The following is a 14,676-nucleotide window of genomic DNA, read 5'->3' as shown; positions in this document are numbered from 1 at the left end:
GGATTTTTATATACAATTCTGACCTATTAAAATTTTTTAAATTTATCTCTAATATGGGGATTAAAAAATTTTGTGTAATAATATGTGAGAATCTAGTTAGTGCTCTACTATAGAGCCTTTGAAAAGTACATGACCTTTGACCCAGAATCCTCTTCAAGGAATTTATCCTAACCACGAAGTTGTATATAAAGGTTATATTTGCAAGGATATATTTTTTAATGAAAGTGAAAAAATGGAAAACTACCTAAATGTCTGTCTAATAGTGGATTAGATAATACTATGTGATGGCATATTATACATACATATGTATGAGTGTGTGTGTGTGTGTGTGTGTATATATGTATTTATATGACGTTGGAAGAATATTTTTATGACTAGGAAAAGTATTTATAAGAGAATATTTATTATAATTCTCCCCTCCACAAAAATGGAAATATATACCAAAATTTAATAGTAGATATATATCTGTTGATGAAGCTACATTAATTTTCCTTTTCTTCTTTGTATCGTCACTAAATATTCTGCAGTGAACATGTAATCAGAAGTGTGTCTTTTTAACATTCCTTTGTCAAATTGTCCTAATCTTTTATACAAGGTAAAACCCAAAGGCAAAGTTCGATGGACTGGTTCTCGAACACGTGGCAGGTGGAAATATTCCAGCAATGATGAAAGTGAAGGCTCTGACAGTGAAAAATCATCTGCAGCTTCAGAAGAGGAGGAAGAAAAGGAAAGTGAAGAAGCCATCCTGGCAGATGATGATGAACCGTGCAAAAAATGTGGACTTCCAAACCATCCTGAACTAGTACGTGCCTGACCCAAATGAACGATGTTCATATTATTCACATATTACTGTTGCCTGAAGCAGCCTGACTCTTCTGAGTTTGATCATGATTTCAATTTTATGTGTGCAAAAAAACTCTTTATTTCTATGTCTCAAATAATAACCCCATTCTAGGGGGGATCAGGATCTTGTGTTCATTCTACCTGGTATATATATATATTGATATTTCCTCCACTTAAGCATGCAGTCCTAATTTATTCTCACAAATCATTTGATTTATTTTAAAAAGAAGTTTTTTTTTTTTTTCCTTGGCTGTACCTGTGGCATATGGAAGTTCCCAGGCCAAGGATCGTATCCAAGCTGCAACTCTGACCTACACCATAGCTGCAGCAACACCAGATCCTTAACCCACTGCAACAGGCTGGGGCTTGAACCCGCACTGCCTCAGAGACGAGGATAGATCCTTAACCTACTGCACCACAGCAGGATCTCCCAAATATTTCTTTTCTGTTCTTTTTCTTTAAAATTGTCTTCTTTTCCTTTAAGTTATTTTATGATGATATTTCTGAAGTGACAGCTTTAAATGAGTAAGGCCTGAAGGCCTTGTTGCCTTTCTGTAAAAACATTTAAGTCAAGTATTAACCTAGTAGGGCTTTAAATTGTAGAAAATGAGCAGTTCTAAAAAAAATTTAGGAGGATAAATTGTAAACCAGATATATTCAGAAGAATAGTGACAGATTTACATGAGACTTTCTTTTTTTTTTTTCTTTCCTGGTTTTTTGTATTTTTAGGGCCGCACCTGCAGCATGTGGAGGTTCCTAGGCTAGGGGTCTAATTGGAGCTGTAGCCACTGGCCTACACCAAAGCCACAGCAACGCAGGATCCAAGATACCTCTGTGACCTACACCACAGCTCACGGCGACGGCGACGCCAGATCCTTAACCCACTGAGCAAGGCCGGGGATCGAACCCGCAACCTCATGGTTCCTAGTCAGATTCGTTTCTGTTGCACCGTGATGGGAACTCCCTACATGAGACTTTCTTAACTAGGAAGTAAGTTCTTCAAAGACATCCTAAATCAGGAAAACCAGTTCCTAACTTATACATGTATATATACAGTTCATAAGTGCTTTCTAAAGAACCTGTTGAAGAAACACTCTTGTCATGCCCAATTCTATGTAACAGTTCTGTTCTTTTGAATAGATTTTACTTTAAAGGCAGACTTTACCTATTAAGTAGAAAGAGTCCTAAAGAAAAATGCTTCCACACAGTTTGAGTTGTATAGAGCAGAAACAAGTTATGTAAAGTTGCCTAGCACAGTTCCTGATATCTGTTGTGTACTGGGTTAAAGCTATTTGCGATTTCTTTTCAGTTTTCTTCCTAAAATCATATCTGGAAACTAAATTCATCTGTGAGGTTTATCCTATCCCAGTAATTCAGAGGGTCCAAGTAAAAGACGTAACTAAGACAAAGAATGATTTTAGCTCCAAGAGAAAAAGGCGTCAAAATTACACTGAGAAGAACCCTTTTAAGCATTTTTATGATCATCAAGCTATAAAAGTTAGGTCAAGATTTTTGTGTGACAAAGAAAATTTGAGATAGTGGTCTTTTTTGCCTTCTAAGTCAAGTAAAAATCAATATTTGTGTTCTTTCCCTACCACTGTATTTTGAATAAGGCAGCAATAAATGTCCGTTACAAAGGGGCATGAGGAATTGGAAAGTAAAATAAAGTGAGCAGAAATGACATCCAGGGAGTTCCCATTGTGGCACAGCAGAAATAAATCCAACTAGGAACCATTAGGTTGCGGGTTTGATCCCTGGCCTTGCTCAGTGGGTTACAGATCCACCGTTGCCGTGATCCTTAGTGGTGTGGTGCCACTGTGGTATAGGTCTCAGACGAGGCTCGGATCCCGTGTTGCTGTGGCTGTGGCGTAGGCCAGAAGCTACAGCTCCGATTCAACCCCTAGTCTAGGAACCTGCATATGCTGTGGGTGTGGTCCTAAAAAGCAAAAAAGAAAAGAAATGACATCCAGGAGTTAGAGAAAGTTGCATCCTTCTTGGAATGAACATAGGATTTGTTTGGCTCTTATAATAACTGCTCTGAATATCCCATTGCTGGGGACTGTACCTAAGAGAGAGGCATTGGAAACTGAGGTCCCAAATACAGTGGATTTTTTATGCTAGATATTTAAGGATAATCCTCAAATCAAAATGTCAAGGAGCTACTATGTCTAAAGTGGCAGGGAAATAATGCTGAGTTAGATGTGGTCCTTGTTCTCATTGAGCTTGCAGCAGAAAATCAGTAAATTCATAGACGAATAGAGAACTCTATGAGATTTTCTAGATGCTTTGGTGAAAATAAGTGGATCATTGCCTGAAACTTGGAAATCTCACATGGTAGTATTTACTGTAATGGAATTTTATCCTTTGTTGACGAATAGAGACAGTCATTTAGAAGTAAATTTTAAATAGTTCATGATATTCAGAGAAAGGGGAGAACCGAATGAGCAAGACTAGTCAGAGAACATGAGACTCAAACCATTCCTTTGGTGGAGGAGTGATACTGGTGTGTTCGTGCCAACACCGCTGTAACAGTAGAATTCTAGGAGTTCAAGTTGTGGCTAAGCGGGTTAAGAACCTGATTAGTATTCAATCCCTGGCTTCGCTCAGTGGGTTAAAGATCTGGCATTGCTTCGAACTTTGGCATTGGTTGCTGAGGTGGCTTGGATCCCATGTTGCTGTGGCTGTGGTATAGGCTGGCAGCTGCAGGGTCGGATTCAACCTCTAGCCTGGGAACTTCCATATGCCACACGTGCGGCCCTAAAAAACAATAATAATAATAATAATAATTCTAAATTTACTTTTAATTAATTTCATTATTTGAAATTTAATGAAATTTAGATCATTTTACCATGGAAACAATGTGATAAATAGAATCGGAGTCCCAGGTTAGTCTGTATATGCCTGTGTAAATCAATCACATAACTGAAGTGTAAATTTTTTTCTTCTTTTTTTTTTTTCCTTTTTTTTTTCAGGCCGTACCTGCAGCATATGGAAATTCCCAGGCTAGGGTTCGAATCCGAGCTGCAGCTGCTGGCCTATACACCATAGCCACAGCAACGCCAGAGCTGAATCCCATCTGCGACTTCATTTTGAAATCACTACACATGTGCGCACATTTCACTCCCCCACTCTAATCCTACCCCAATACATGTTAATAATTTGGAAACTATATAAAATAAAACTATGTACAAATAAGTGAAGTGTAGATAATAATAGCCAGCTTTCTCACTGTCAAAGAGGTTACAAATAAGGCCAAAGACTAGAATTAGCCTTGTGATGCTGGCTTCAAGGTAGAGTTATTAGTATGAACTCGTGCTTATTTTAATATAGATGGATGTATATACGTGGGTTGCTATCTGTAATGTGTTTCCCTGCTCTCTCCTCTGTGAGACAGTGGAGACAGGAATACCCAGTAACGTTGAGCACTTAGCACCCAGATTTCAGTTTCTAAATACCATTTTTCCAATAAAAGAACCAGTTCTGGGGGAAATGGCTGATTCTAAGCTTTAGGCAAGGAAAATGTAAGATGTGTCTAAATTACCAGAAAGTAAGGAAGTGCTTTTTAAAACATTAAAGAATGCAGATGAGTCCTAAGGACATAGGGGCCAACCTAAATCTCCTAGTTTATTCAATAGCTACAACAATTTGAACAATAAATTAAATGACAATTTCAGATTATAACCCAAAAAATTTATTAGTTGTCCTCATACAAATAAATAATTGAGTAACAAACTATAGAAATGATTCCTGGAAGGAATGGGCTATAGGGGAAGGACATAGTGTCTTTACTGAAGAATTCCAAGCAGCAAAAGTAGAAGGACATACAGGAAGTAGAGAGTCACCGTTAGAACACCACAGTAGTCATTACAGCAGCGAGAGCCACTGATGGGTGCTAAAACTAGTGGAGGAAACTTTAAAGGAAAAACAGGATATAGCATAACTTCAGCATATCTTCCCCCCAAATATTTATTAATAACTGTGGTGATTTTAACTTTGGAGTTCTCATTGTTGCTCAGCAGGTTAAGAACCAGACAGTTTCTGTGAAGATTCAGGTTTGATCCCTGGCCTCACTTAGTGGATTAAGGATCTGGTATTGCCACGAGCTGCGGCATGGGTAACAGATGCAGCTTGGATCATGCATTGCTGTGGCTTAGGCTGGCAGCTGCAGCTCTGATTCAACCCCTAGCCTGGGAACTTCATATGCCACATGTATGGCCATAAAAAGAATAAATGAAAAATAAATGAAATAACTTATATCTGCAAGTTCTATGCCATGCTTCCTTTCAGAGAGTAGAGCTTAAGTCCTTACCCCTTGAGTGTGGGCTGGACTTATTACTTCTAGTTAGAATAGAATATGAAAAGTGAAAAGTAGTAGCTTTACAACTTTTGATGAAATCAACAGACAGTACCACAACCAAGTGATCAAAGTTAATATCACCAGTAATAAATCATATTGACATCATGTACCCCTAGATACGGTGCAGTGATAAGGCAGTTCACTTCTGTATTATCTTCAGTCTTGTCATGAAAAGACATCAGGCAAACCTGAATTGAGGGCAGTCTGCATTATATCTGACTAGAACTCTACAAAACTGTCCAAAAAATTATGAAAAACAAAGACCAAGAAACTGTTACAGATCAGAGGAGATTAAAGAGACATGATGAAATGCAGTATCATGTCCTGGATTGGATCTTGGCATCAGTAAAAGGACAATAGTGGAAAAACTGGTTGAGTCTGAATAACATCTATTGTTCAGTCAGTTGTTTTGTGCTGATGTTATTTCTTAGTTTTGGTAAGTGTATCATGGTTATGTAAGATGAGTGGAAGGTGGGTGAAAGATTTAAGAGAACTCTGTCCTATCTTTCCAACTCTTCCATAAATCTAAAATTATGTTGGAGTTCCTGTTGTGGCTCATTGGGTTAAGAATCTGACTGGTAACCGTGAGGATGCGTGTTGGATCCCTGACCTTGCTCAGTGGGTTAAGGATCCGGCATTGCCGTGAGTTGTGGCATAGGTCGCAGATGGGGCTCAGATCTAGTGTTGCTGTGGCTGGGGCCTAAGACCAGAAGCTGCAGCTCTGATTTGACCCCTAGCCTGGGAACTTCCATATGCTGCAGGTACGGCCCTAAAAAAATCATAAAATTATTTTAAAATAAAGGATTTTCTGAAGATTAATTCATAAATATACCATTTTTAAGTTTCAGAGAGTTGGTCATCTTAAACTCAAATAAAAAATATAATCAAGACCAATTAATGGTAGCTTTTGTATTTGAAATCAGGACAGATTGTAGTTCCATTCCTCCCATATTTGAATTTACATGATAAAAGGAGCCAGGAATGTTTCTTAGAAGTAGGTAATTGAGGAGTTCCAGTCCTGGCGCAGTGGTTAATGAATCTGACTAGGAACCATGAGGTTGCGGCTTCTATCCCTGGCCTTGCTCAGTGGGTTAAGGATCCAGGGTTGCCGTGAGCTGTTGTGTAGGTTGCAGACGCGGCTCGGATCCCGAGTTGCTGTGGCTCTGGCGTAGGCTTTGGCTACGGCTCCGATTAGACCCCTAGCCTGGGAACCTCCATATGCCGTGGGAGCGGCTCAAGTAAAGGCAAAAAGACCAAAAAAGAAATAATAATAAAGTGGAAAGTGTTTTTTTTTTTTAATCCTGTTATGTGGTAGAGATGTTCATGATACTTCAGCTATAAAACTCTTATAAAGATTGTATTATTACATTCCTCATAGTATACTAAAAAAGGATTGTAACTCTAGTTAGCAAAATACCTGTTATTTTTCACTAAATTTTGTAGCGTGACATTTTCTTAGTGTTTTTCTTTAGAAATTTTAATGCTGTGTTAGGAGTTCCTATTGTGGCGCAGCAGAAACACATCCGACTAGGAGCCGTGAGGTTGTAGGTTTGATCCCTGACCTCGCTCAGTGGGTTAAGGATCGGCGTTGTTGTGAGCTGTGGTGTGGGTTGCTCAGATCCTGCGTTGCTGTGGCTGTGGTGTAGGCCTGCAGCTATAGCTGATTCAACCCCTAGCCTGGGGACCTCTATATGCCGTGGGTGAGGCCCTTTAAAAAAAAAAAAGGCAAAAAAAAATTTGTTTAATGTTATGTTAGATTCCTAATTATCAGAGCTTTTTTATTATTATGTTTTATGCAGATAAAGAGTTTTAACTTAAGAATCATTGAATGTCAGTCATGGAGTTGGGTTGACCTTCATCTGTGATTCGTTTCAGATTCTTCTGTGCGATTCCTGTGACAGTGGCTACCATACTGCCTGCCTTCGCCCTCCTTTGATGATCATTCCAGATGGAGAATGGTTCTGCCCCCCTTGCCAGCATGTATGACCCAGCTCAGTTCTGTTCTTCCAGTCTTCAATTCTATATTCAAATTAATATTTCTTGGAGTTCCCGTCATGGCTCAGTGGTTAACGAATCCGACTAGGAACCATGAGGTTGCGGGTTCGGTCCCTGCCCTTGCTCAGTGGGTTAAGGATCCAGCGCTGCCATGAGCTGTGGTGTAGGTCACAGACGTGGCTCAGATCCCATGTTGCTGTGGCTGTGGCGTAGGCCGGTCGCTACAGCTCTGATTAGACCCCTAGCCTGGGAACCTCCATATGCCGCCAGTGCAGCCCTAGAAAAGATGGGAAAAAAAAATTAATATATTTCTTGACAGCCACTAAACATCTTTAATTTTCAGAGCAGTTTGTAAATATTGCTTATCTCCTTCAAATTTTTGTGATATTAGAGACTATTGGGGGAAAAAACTACCTTATATTAGTATCTTCTAGGTCTTCCCTTTATTCTTTTTCCAAAGCAATTCTCAGAAGACTTCTGGTTTTCTCATTTCTCATATTATTTTTCTCATATTTGTTAAAGGTAGAAATTAAGATAATATACAAGGGAAGAAAGAAGTTTCCTGTTGTTTATCCTTGTGTTTCATCCTCTTTTTCTTTTCTCCCTACCTTCTTTTTTGTCAGTTCTATGTATGGTGTTAATTATTCACCATTTTGATGGTACTGTGACTAGAAACATAAATTCTCTTTCTCTCATATCTTGATTCAGGTGGATTTCTTTTAAATCCTGAAAAACAGGATATTTTTTGCACCTGAGAAATCCTTTCTCTCACAAGCCCCGTCTCAGTTTGTTTTAAAAATGATGGCTTTCAAGTTCTTTTGTGGCATTGCAGGTTGGGGATCTGACATTGTCGATGCAGCAGCTTGGCTTGCTGTTGTGGCAGGTTTGATCCCTGGCTCAGGAACTTCTATATGCCATGGGCATGGCCAAAAAAAAAGATGGCCTTTGGAGTTCCTGTGGCTCAGCGGTTAATGAACCCGACCAGCATCCATGAGGACTTGGGTTCAATCCCTGGCCTCACTCAGTGGGTTAAGATCTGGCGTTGCTGTGAGCTTCAATCTAAGTCGTAGACACATCTTGGATCCCAAGTTGCCGTGGTTGTGGTGTAGGCTGGCAGCTGCAGCTCCAATTGGGCCCCTGGCCTCAGAACCTCCATATCTCTCTGGTGCAGCCCAAAAAAGACAGAAAGACCAAAACAAACAAAAAAAAGATGGCCTTTACTGACTTTTTTAGTGATGGGGAATTCTTTGGGTTAGCATCACTTTGGTAATTACATTCCTCAACCCTGTTTTGACCCAGTAACCATGTGGCATGTTTTTGTAATTTTTTTTTTTTCAATTCTCTTAAAAAATAGTGATTGGAAACATTTTATTTTATTGTACATATAACCTTGTCCCTTAAAAATGACTTGGAATTTTTTTTCAAAATTTTAATCACTGTCATGTATATAAAGTGAACCAAATGCTATTTTATACATTCACTAATGCCAGCAAGGTAGGCATAGAATGAGTTTCTTGGCAAAGCTATATGTTTCTTTAACCATGTGCATTACTTTGAAGATACTCTGCTCATGTGCAGTTCAGTGGATGAACTGAAGGGGCACTTCTTTAATTAAATACAAGGAACATTTCAATTTTCATTGTGTGTGGCCACTTATCAGCTCTCATAGCACTGTATATATGAGCTAAGAGGCAGGTGATAAATGATTGTAGAAGAGTGTTAAAAAAAATACTACTCATCTGTTTTATTTTTTCAGAAACTACTGTGTGAAAAATTAGAAGAGCAGTTGCAGGATTTGGATGTTGCCTTAAAGAAGAAGGAGCGTGCTGAACGCAGGTATTGTGATGTGTGCATTAATGCTTTACTCAGGAGTTTGACAGCAGACACGTGATTATGTGCTAAAGCAGGGACTGGCAAACTCTGACCTGTGGGCCAGATCTAGCTTGCTGCTGCTGCTTTTGTTCTTTTTAGGGCCACACTTGCAGCATATGGACGTTCCCAGGCTAGGGTCGAATCAGAGCTACAGCTGTGGGCCTACACCACAGCCACAGCAGTGCCAGATCTGAGCCACATCTGCAGCCTGCTCAGCAGCTTGTGGCAACACCGGATACTTTAACCCACTGACCAAGGCCACGGATCAAATCTGCATCCTAATGGATACTGGTTGGGATCCTTAACCTGCTGAGTCACAACAGGATTTCTAGCCTGCTTCTTGTTTATGTATTGCCAGCCAAAAGTGGTTATTTCATTTTTAAATGATTCAAAAAGAATCAAAATAAAAATCATATTTCATGGCCCATGAAAATTGTGTATTCTGATGTCATTGCCTGTAAATAAAGTTGTATTGGAACATAGCCGTATTCATTTGCTTCTGTGTTGCCTGTGCCTGCTTTTGCACCATAGCAGCAGAGTTACTAGTTGCACATTACGACCCAGCTTATGACCCAAGCCTAATTTATTATCTGTCCCCTTACAGAAGTTTGCCAATCCCTGATCCAAAATATTTATCAGAACATACTCTGAATAAATAGTGGCCCAAGTATTGTGGAGAATATATACCTAAGTATGTAGTTGTACAGAGAAAACTGTACAACTGTTCTTTAGCTTAGTTGCCCCTCTGATCTCTCTGGGTGGGCGGAATAAACACTAGTGAAATAAAAAGCATTTAAGTGCTGAACCATACGCTACTGACTGTAAGAGATGCCCTCCCTTTTCCATGTGCCACTGCAGTGTGGTCTAAAGCCGATGAAGAAGGCTACTTGGAGGAGGTAAGATTGGAGTTAAGCTTCATTTAAAGGGGGCTCAAAATCAAGACAGTAAGTTTGTGTTTATTTGTATTTATATGTACCTTTTTTAGTCTTTGGCTAAGCATTCATTCATTTCTACTGTGCTGCAAACTGAAGAGAAAAGATGAGTAAGACAAAGCTCTCACTTACCTGGAGCTCAGCTAGAGAGTTCATATGCATGAACCAGTGATAAAATGAAGTAGACAAATCAAGATACACTCAGAGCAGTCCCAGAACATTGTAGGGGAGCATTTTGGTTCTCCCAAGGGTTGGGATTATCAGGGAAGTGCTTGGGTTATATAGGTGGACATAACAGAGGAAGGATATTTCAGGCAAAGAGCATGATGTGAGCAAAGACAAAGAGTGTAAAAAAAAAAAAAAAATGGCTTTGTAACAGTAAGAAGAAGGAATTAGAGTTGAAGCTTTTGGAATAAAGTCTAGAGAGCCAAGGAGGCCTGCACCAAAGCGGTCGTCACTGATAATAAAGTAGAGAAGCTGAAGAGAATTTTCAGGGGATTAATCAGTACAACTTCATGCCCACGTGTACATCGTATGAGAAAAATCTAAGCAGTGTATCCTGATTGGCCCTTCATTTGCTGCTATTTTAACTTGTACCTGCTGTCACATAGTATCCCCCCCCACCCCCCAAGAAAAATAATTTTTAGTTTGCCTTCAGGCAGTCTGCTCATTCCATAATCCATACACTTGACTCAGTGCAAAGGTGAGCCTTAAAAATCGGTTCACCTTCTAGAACCTGTTTTTTTCGACTCCACTTGAGTTCTCTCTGGCTCATAATGGATGCTGCTTAGTTTAAAGGCAAGATTTATTTCTAATTTTCACTAGAAGATAAAAGTGGTACTTAATAACTTTATATTTAGGAACTGTGGCTAGTAGTCCTCTACACAGTTATTAGTACTGTTTTGATGAAATTGCTTCTGTCTTAATTTTTGACACTGGGAAGGTTCTCACTTCATATTAAATCGTTATTAAAAATTAGACTCAATCATCCTGAGATCTGCTTGCCCTTCTGAGAAGTGAGTTTTCTGAAGGTGATCTAAGTTAGCAGTCAGAGAGCAAATAGGCTCACCCTCTATGGACTTGGAAGAAAATGGATTCTTTCTAACAGCCAAGAATGTAAACCACTAAGAATTTGTCTCACATTGTATCTGTTTTTCTTTGGAGGCCTATGATGCTTGTACCTTTTATTTGTAGAAAAGTTGGTAAACTTTTTTTTATTCTTGCCTCACACACTTTAGGATATGCTGCTGCAATTAAAAAATACTTTTCTTTCTTTTTTTTTTTTTTGGCTTTTTATCTTTTTAAGCCACACCCGTGGCATATGGAGGTTCCCAGGCTAGGGGTGGGTGGAATCAGAGCTGCAGCCTCCAGCCTACGCCACAGCCACAGCAATGCCAGATTCGAGCCGCGTCTGCAACCTACACCACAGTTCACGGCAGTGCCAGATCCTTAACCTATTGAGCGAGGCCAGGGATTGAACCCGCAACCTCATGGTTCCTAGTTGGATTCATTTCCGCTGTGCCACGATGGGACGTCCCTAAACAATACTTTAAATTTTAGAAATGTATGTTAAAATATGCCACAATGGTTGTTTACACTATTGGCTATACTGCTCTCCTATCTACTACTTCATTTACTTTCTCTTCTATCTTTGGTAATCCTCTTTACTTAAATATCATCTTTTAAGAGAATATCTGTAATTGTGGCTTTAGTTCACTCACTCAGTCCTGTATGAGAGATCATTCTGGGACAAGGCCACTTAACAGAATTGTTACTGTTTTTGTTCATTTTCTCCAAAAAATCTGCCTAACAAAGCTTTAATTATAGTTCCTAATATATGTTTATATAGGAGCTCTAAATAGGAAAATACGTATATTTCTAAAGTAAATACGTAACTGTAAATTCCAGGTGACTTCATCTCTTTTTAAAAGTGAGCATTTTTATTCATACTGTTTTAAATCTGTGAAATAATTTCTCTACTACTCATCCTAGCAACTTAGAGCCTTGCTAACATCTTTCCCCTTGTTTGTGCTTTTAATGAACATTTATTGAGCACCTACTTTATGCCAGGCAGGGTAATCAACATGTGTTATATAATATATGGGCTCTACAATTTGATGGAGAAGAAGTATGTTTCAATGAGTAAATTAGTAAGTAGCCAGCAGCTATCTATAGAGCTAGAGTTGTGCTGCTTTGTGAAATCTCATGTTTGAGAAGTCCATTCAACCGATTTGTAAACGTCCCTTCTAGGACTTGGTGCCATAAATTATTGGGGATTCAGAAAGCTCTGTACTTCCAGAGTGCTATTACTAGTGCTTTGCTAGCAGAGAGTTGGATTTAATAAGGGTTGGAATTTTCCAGGTAATATAACAGAGGGAAGGAGAGAAAGAGACAAGGAATTTGAAAGTGTATGCAAAGGAGTATTTATAGTGATGGACCATGGAGTCTGAGCCAGGTAAGGGGGAAGTAAGGACTTGAAGGGAGTGACCGACAGTGGAAAAAGGGCAGGGGCAGTGGACAGAGGTCCTACTGGAGCCAGGGAGTTGTTGCAATCAGGGTACCAGAGGAAGTGAGCCAGTAGAAGTCAGAGAATAGGATCCGTGAAACTGAAATTTTAGGAGGGGTGTGGTTATTGATAATAATAAGATCTGAGCCCAATACGATTATTGAACTAGGCAGTGAGATAGAATGGGAGATGTAACTTTCCTGAAGATGACTGAGCCAAGAGGGTCCTTTGACAAGAGGTCAGTCAAGCTTCAAGATCTTACTCAGATCGTACCACCTGTTGAAAGCCGTCCCAAATTTCTGAGCTCTTCAGATAAAATCTATTCCTTTTTTACGTTTCCATTATACCTTTTCATAATGGACTACATTTAGTTGTTAAATAAGTGTGCGTGCAAGAGCCATGTCTTATTTACCTTCGTATTTCCAAGCCCGACACAAATCATAACCTAACATGGAACATGAGTGAGTGTTTTTTCAATTGAGTTGCAAAGAGAGACGATCGTCCAGTGAGAGCAGAGCTTTTGAGGTATAAAAGAGGAAACTGATATCCCAATACCCTTGGTTAATGTAAAGAAAGACATATCAAATATCTAATAACAGAGAGCTCAAGTTCTGACTTTATCCATGAAGCCTCCCCTGTTAATTTCAACTAGTACTATTCTTGCCTTTCCTAGTTTCAGTTCATTAACAGTACTATTTTGATTAAAATAACTATCATTTTCTTACATACCAGTTTTTATTTAATAACTGCATAACCTATATCTAAAAAGACTATAAGGGAGTTACCGTTGCGGTTCAGCAGTGACAAATCCAACTAATATCCATGAGGATGCGGGTTCATTCCCTGTCCTTGCTCAGTGGATCAAGGATCCAGTGTTGCCATGAGCTGTGGTATAGGTCTCAGATCGGGCTTGGATCTGGCATTGCTGTGGCTGTGGTGTAGGGCCGGCAGCAACACCTCTGATTCTACTCCTAGCCTGGGAACTTGCATATGCTGTGTGTGCTGCCTTAAAAAGACAATAAATAAATAAATAAATAAATAAATAAAAGAATGTAAGTTGGGAGTTTTCACTGTGGTGCAGTGGGTTAAGAATCCAATGACAGTGGCTTTGCAGGACACAGGTGCAACTCAGATTCAGTCCCTGGCCTGGAAACTTCTATATGCACAGGTGTGGCCATAAAAAATAAAAAGGCTCTTGTTAGCAGGACCCAGGGTTTATAGGGCAGTAAAGGCTGTGTTCTAAAGGACCCACACAACTGGATCAGTGTCCTTCTATGTGGACATCACAAATGGCTACTGTTTCTGTTCAATTCAACATACACTGGCACGTAGGTAAGAGTTCAGCTATCCTTTGTGAATTGAATTAACTTTGGGAGAACCAGAGAAAGCTACTTTTCTGTATAGCAGTTTATTATGTGAAATGTTGAATTAAAATCAACAAAGATTTGCTTCTTTGCAGTGAAAGCCCAGAGGTGTCATTAGTGTTCATAGATCTACCTTTCCTGGAAAAGTCTTAAATGGCTCTGAACATATCTTTGTTGTAAGCATCCTGGCATGCAGAGGCATATGGCTGTGTTCTCTGCAAACAAGAATGAATAGCATTAGAAATAATCATATACAATATGAGAACTCCCAGCATAGCAAAGATCTAGTTTGTCCAAAGTTGGCTTTCCATCTAATCGATTCATCAGTGAGGCTCAGCATGACTCTTTTCATCAAATTTCCTGGTGTATTTCACTTATGGGTTTTATTTCACTGGTGTAAGTCACTTTCATAGCTTTAGCAAGTTTTATACCTGCCACAGATACCAGTACTATAAGGTTCATAGACAGTACCTAACGTGTGTAAGCTAGCCTCTGCTGTTATCATGAAGTCATAATTTTAGTATTATCTGTGTTAATAATACTTTCCTAACAATTTTTAACAAATCTCATTTTGTGTGCTTTTTTTTTTTTTTCCACTTAAAGGAAAGAACGCTTGGTGTATGTGGGTATCAGTATTGAAAACATCATTCCTCCACAAGTAAGTTTCTGATTTATAGTATTTTTAAAGAAGATACTGCCACACTTGTTCTAAAACTTAACTCACTTTAGGAGTTCCTATCATGGCTCAGCGATTAATGAACCTGACTAGCATCCATGAGGATGCAGGTTTGATCCCTGGCCTCCATC

The 14,676-nt window shown here is 39.2% G+C and overlaps 1 protein-coding gene across 2 annotated transcripts in view; it reads left to right on the top strand.

Annotated features, from left to right (window-relative positions):
• RSF1 (remodeling and spacing factor 1) overlaps window positions 1-14,676 on the top strand; it is a 157,012-nt gene that overhangs the window by 115,469 nt on the left and 26,867 nt on the right. For both annotated transcript variants that reach the window (XM_047753445.1, XM_047753446.1), the window contains 4 exons: window positions 596-802; window positions 7,076-7,180; window positions 8,952-9,031; window positions 14,473-14,527. In XM_047753445.1, coding sequence (XP_047609401.1) covers window positions 596-802; window positions 7,076-7,180; window positions 8,952-9,031; window positions 14,473-14,527 — 447 coding nt within the window. The remainder of the gene's footprint in view (window positions 1-595; window positions 803-7,075; window positions 7,181-8,951; window positions 9,032-14,472; window positions 14,528-14,676) is intronic.

This window comes from Phacochoerus africanus, chromosome 11 (genome assembly GCF_016906955.1).
Source record: "Phacochoerus africanus isolate WHEZ1 chromosome 11, ROS_Pafr_v1, whole genome shotgun sequence".
In the NCBI taxonomy this organism is placed as follows: Eukaryota; Metazoa; Chordata; class Mammalia; order Artiodactyla; family Suidae; genus Phacochoerus; species Phacochoerus africanus.
Note: the sequence above shows the minus strand (reverse complement) of the source record. Positions and strands in the feature narration are given on the sequence as shown.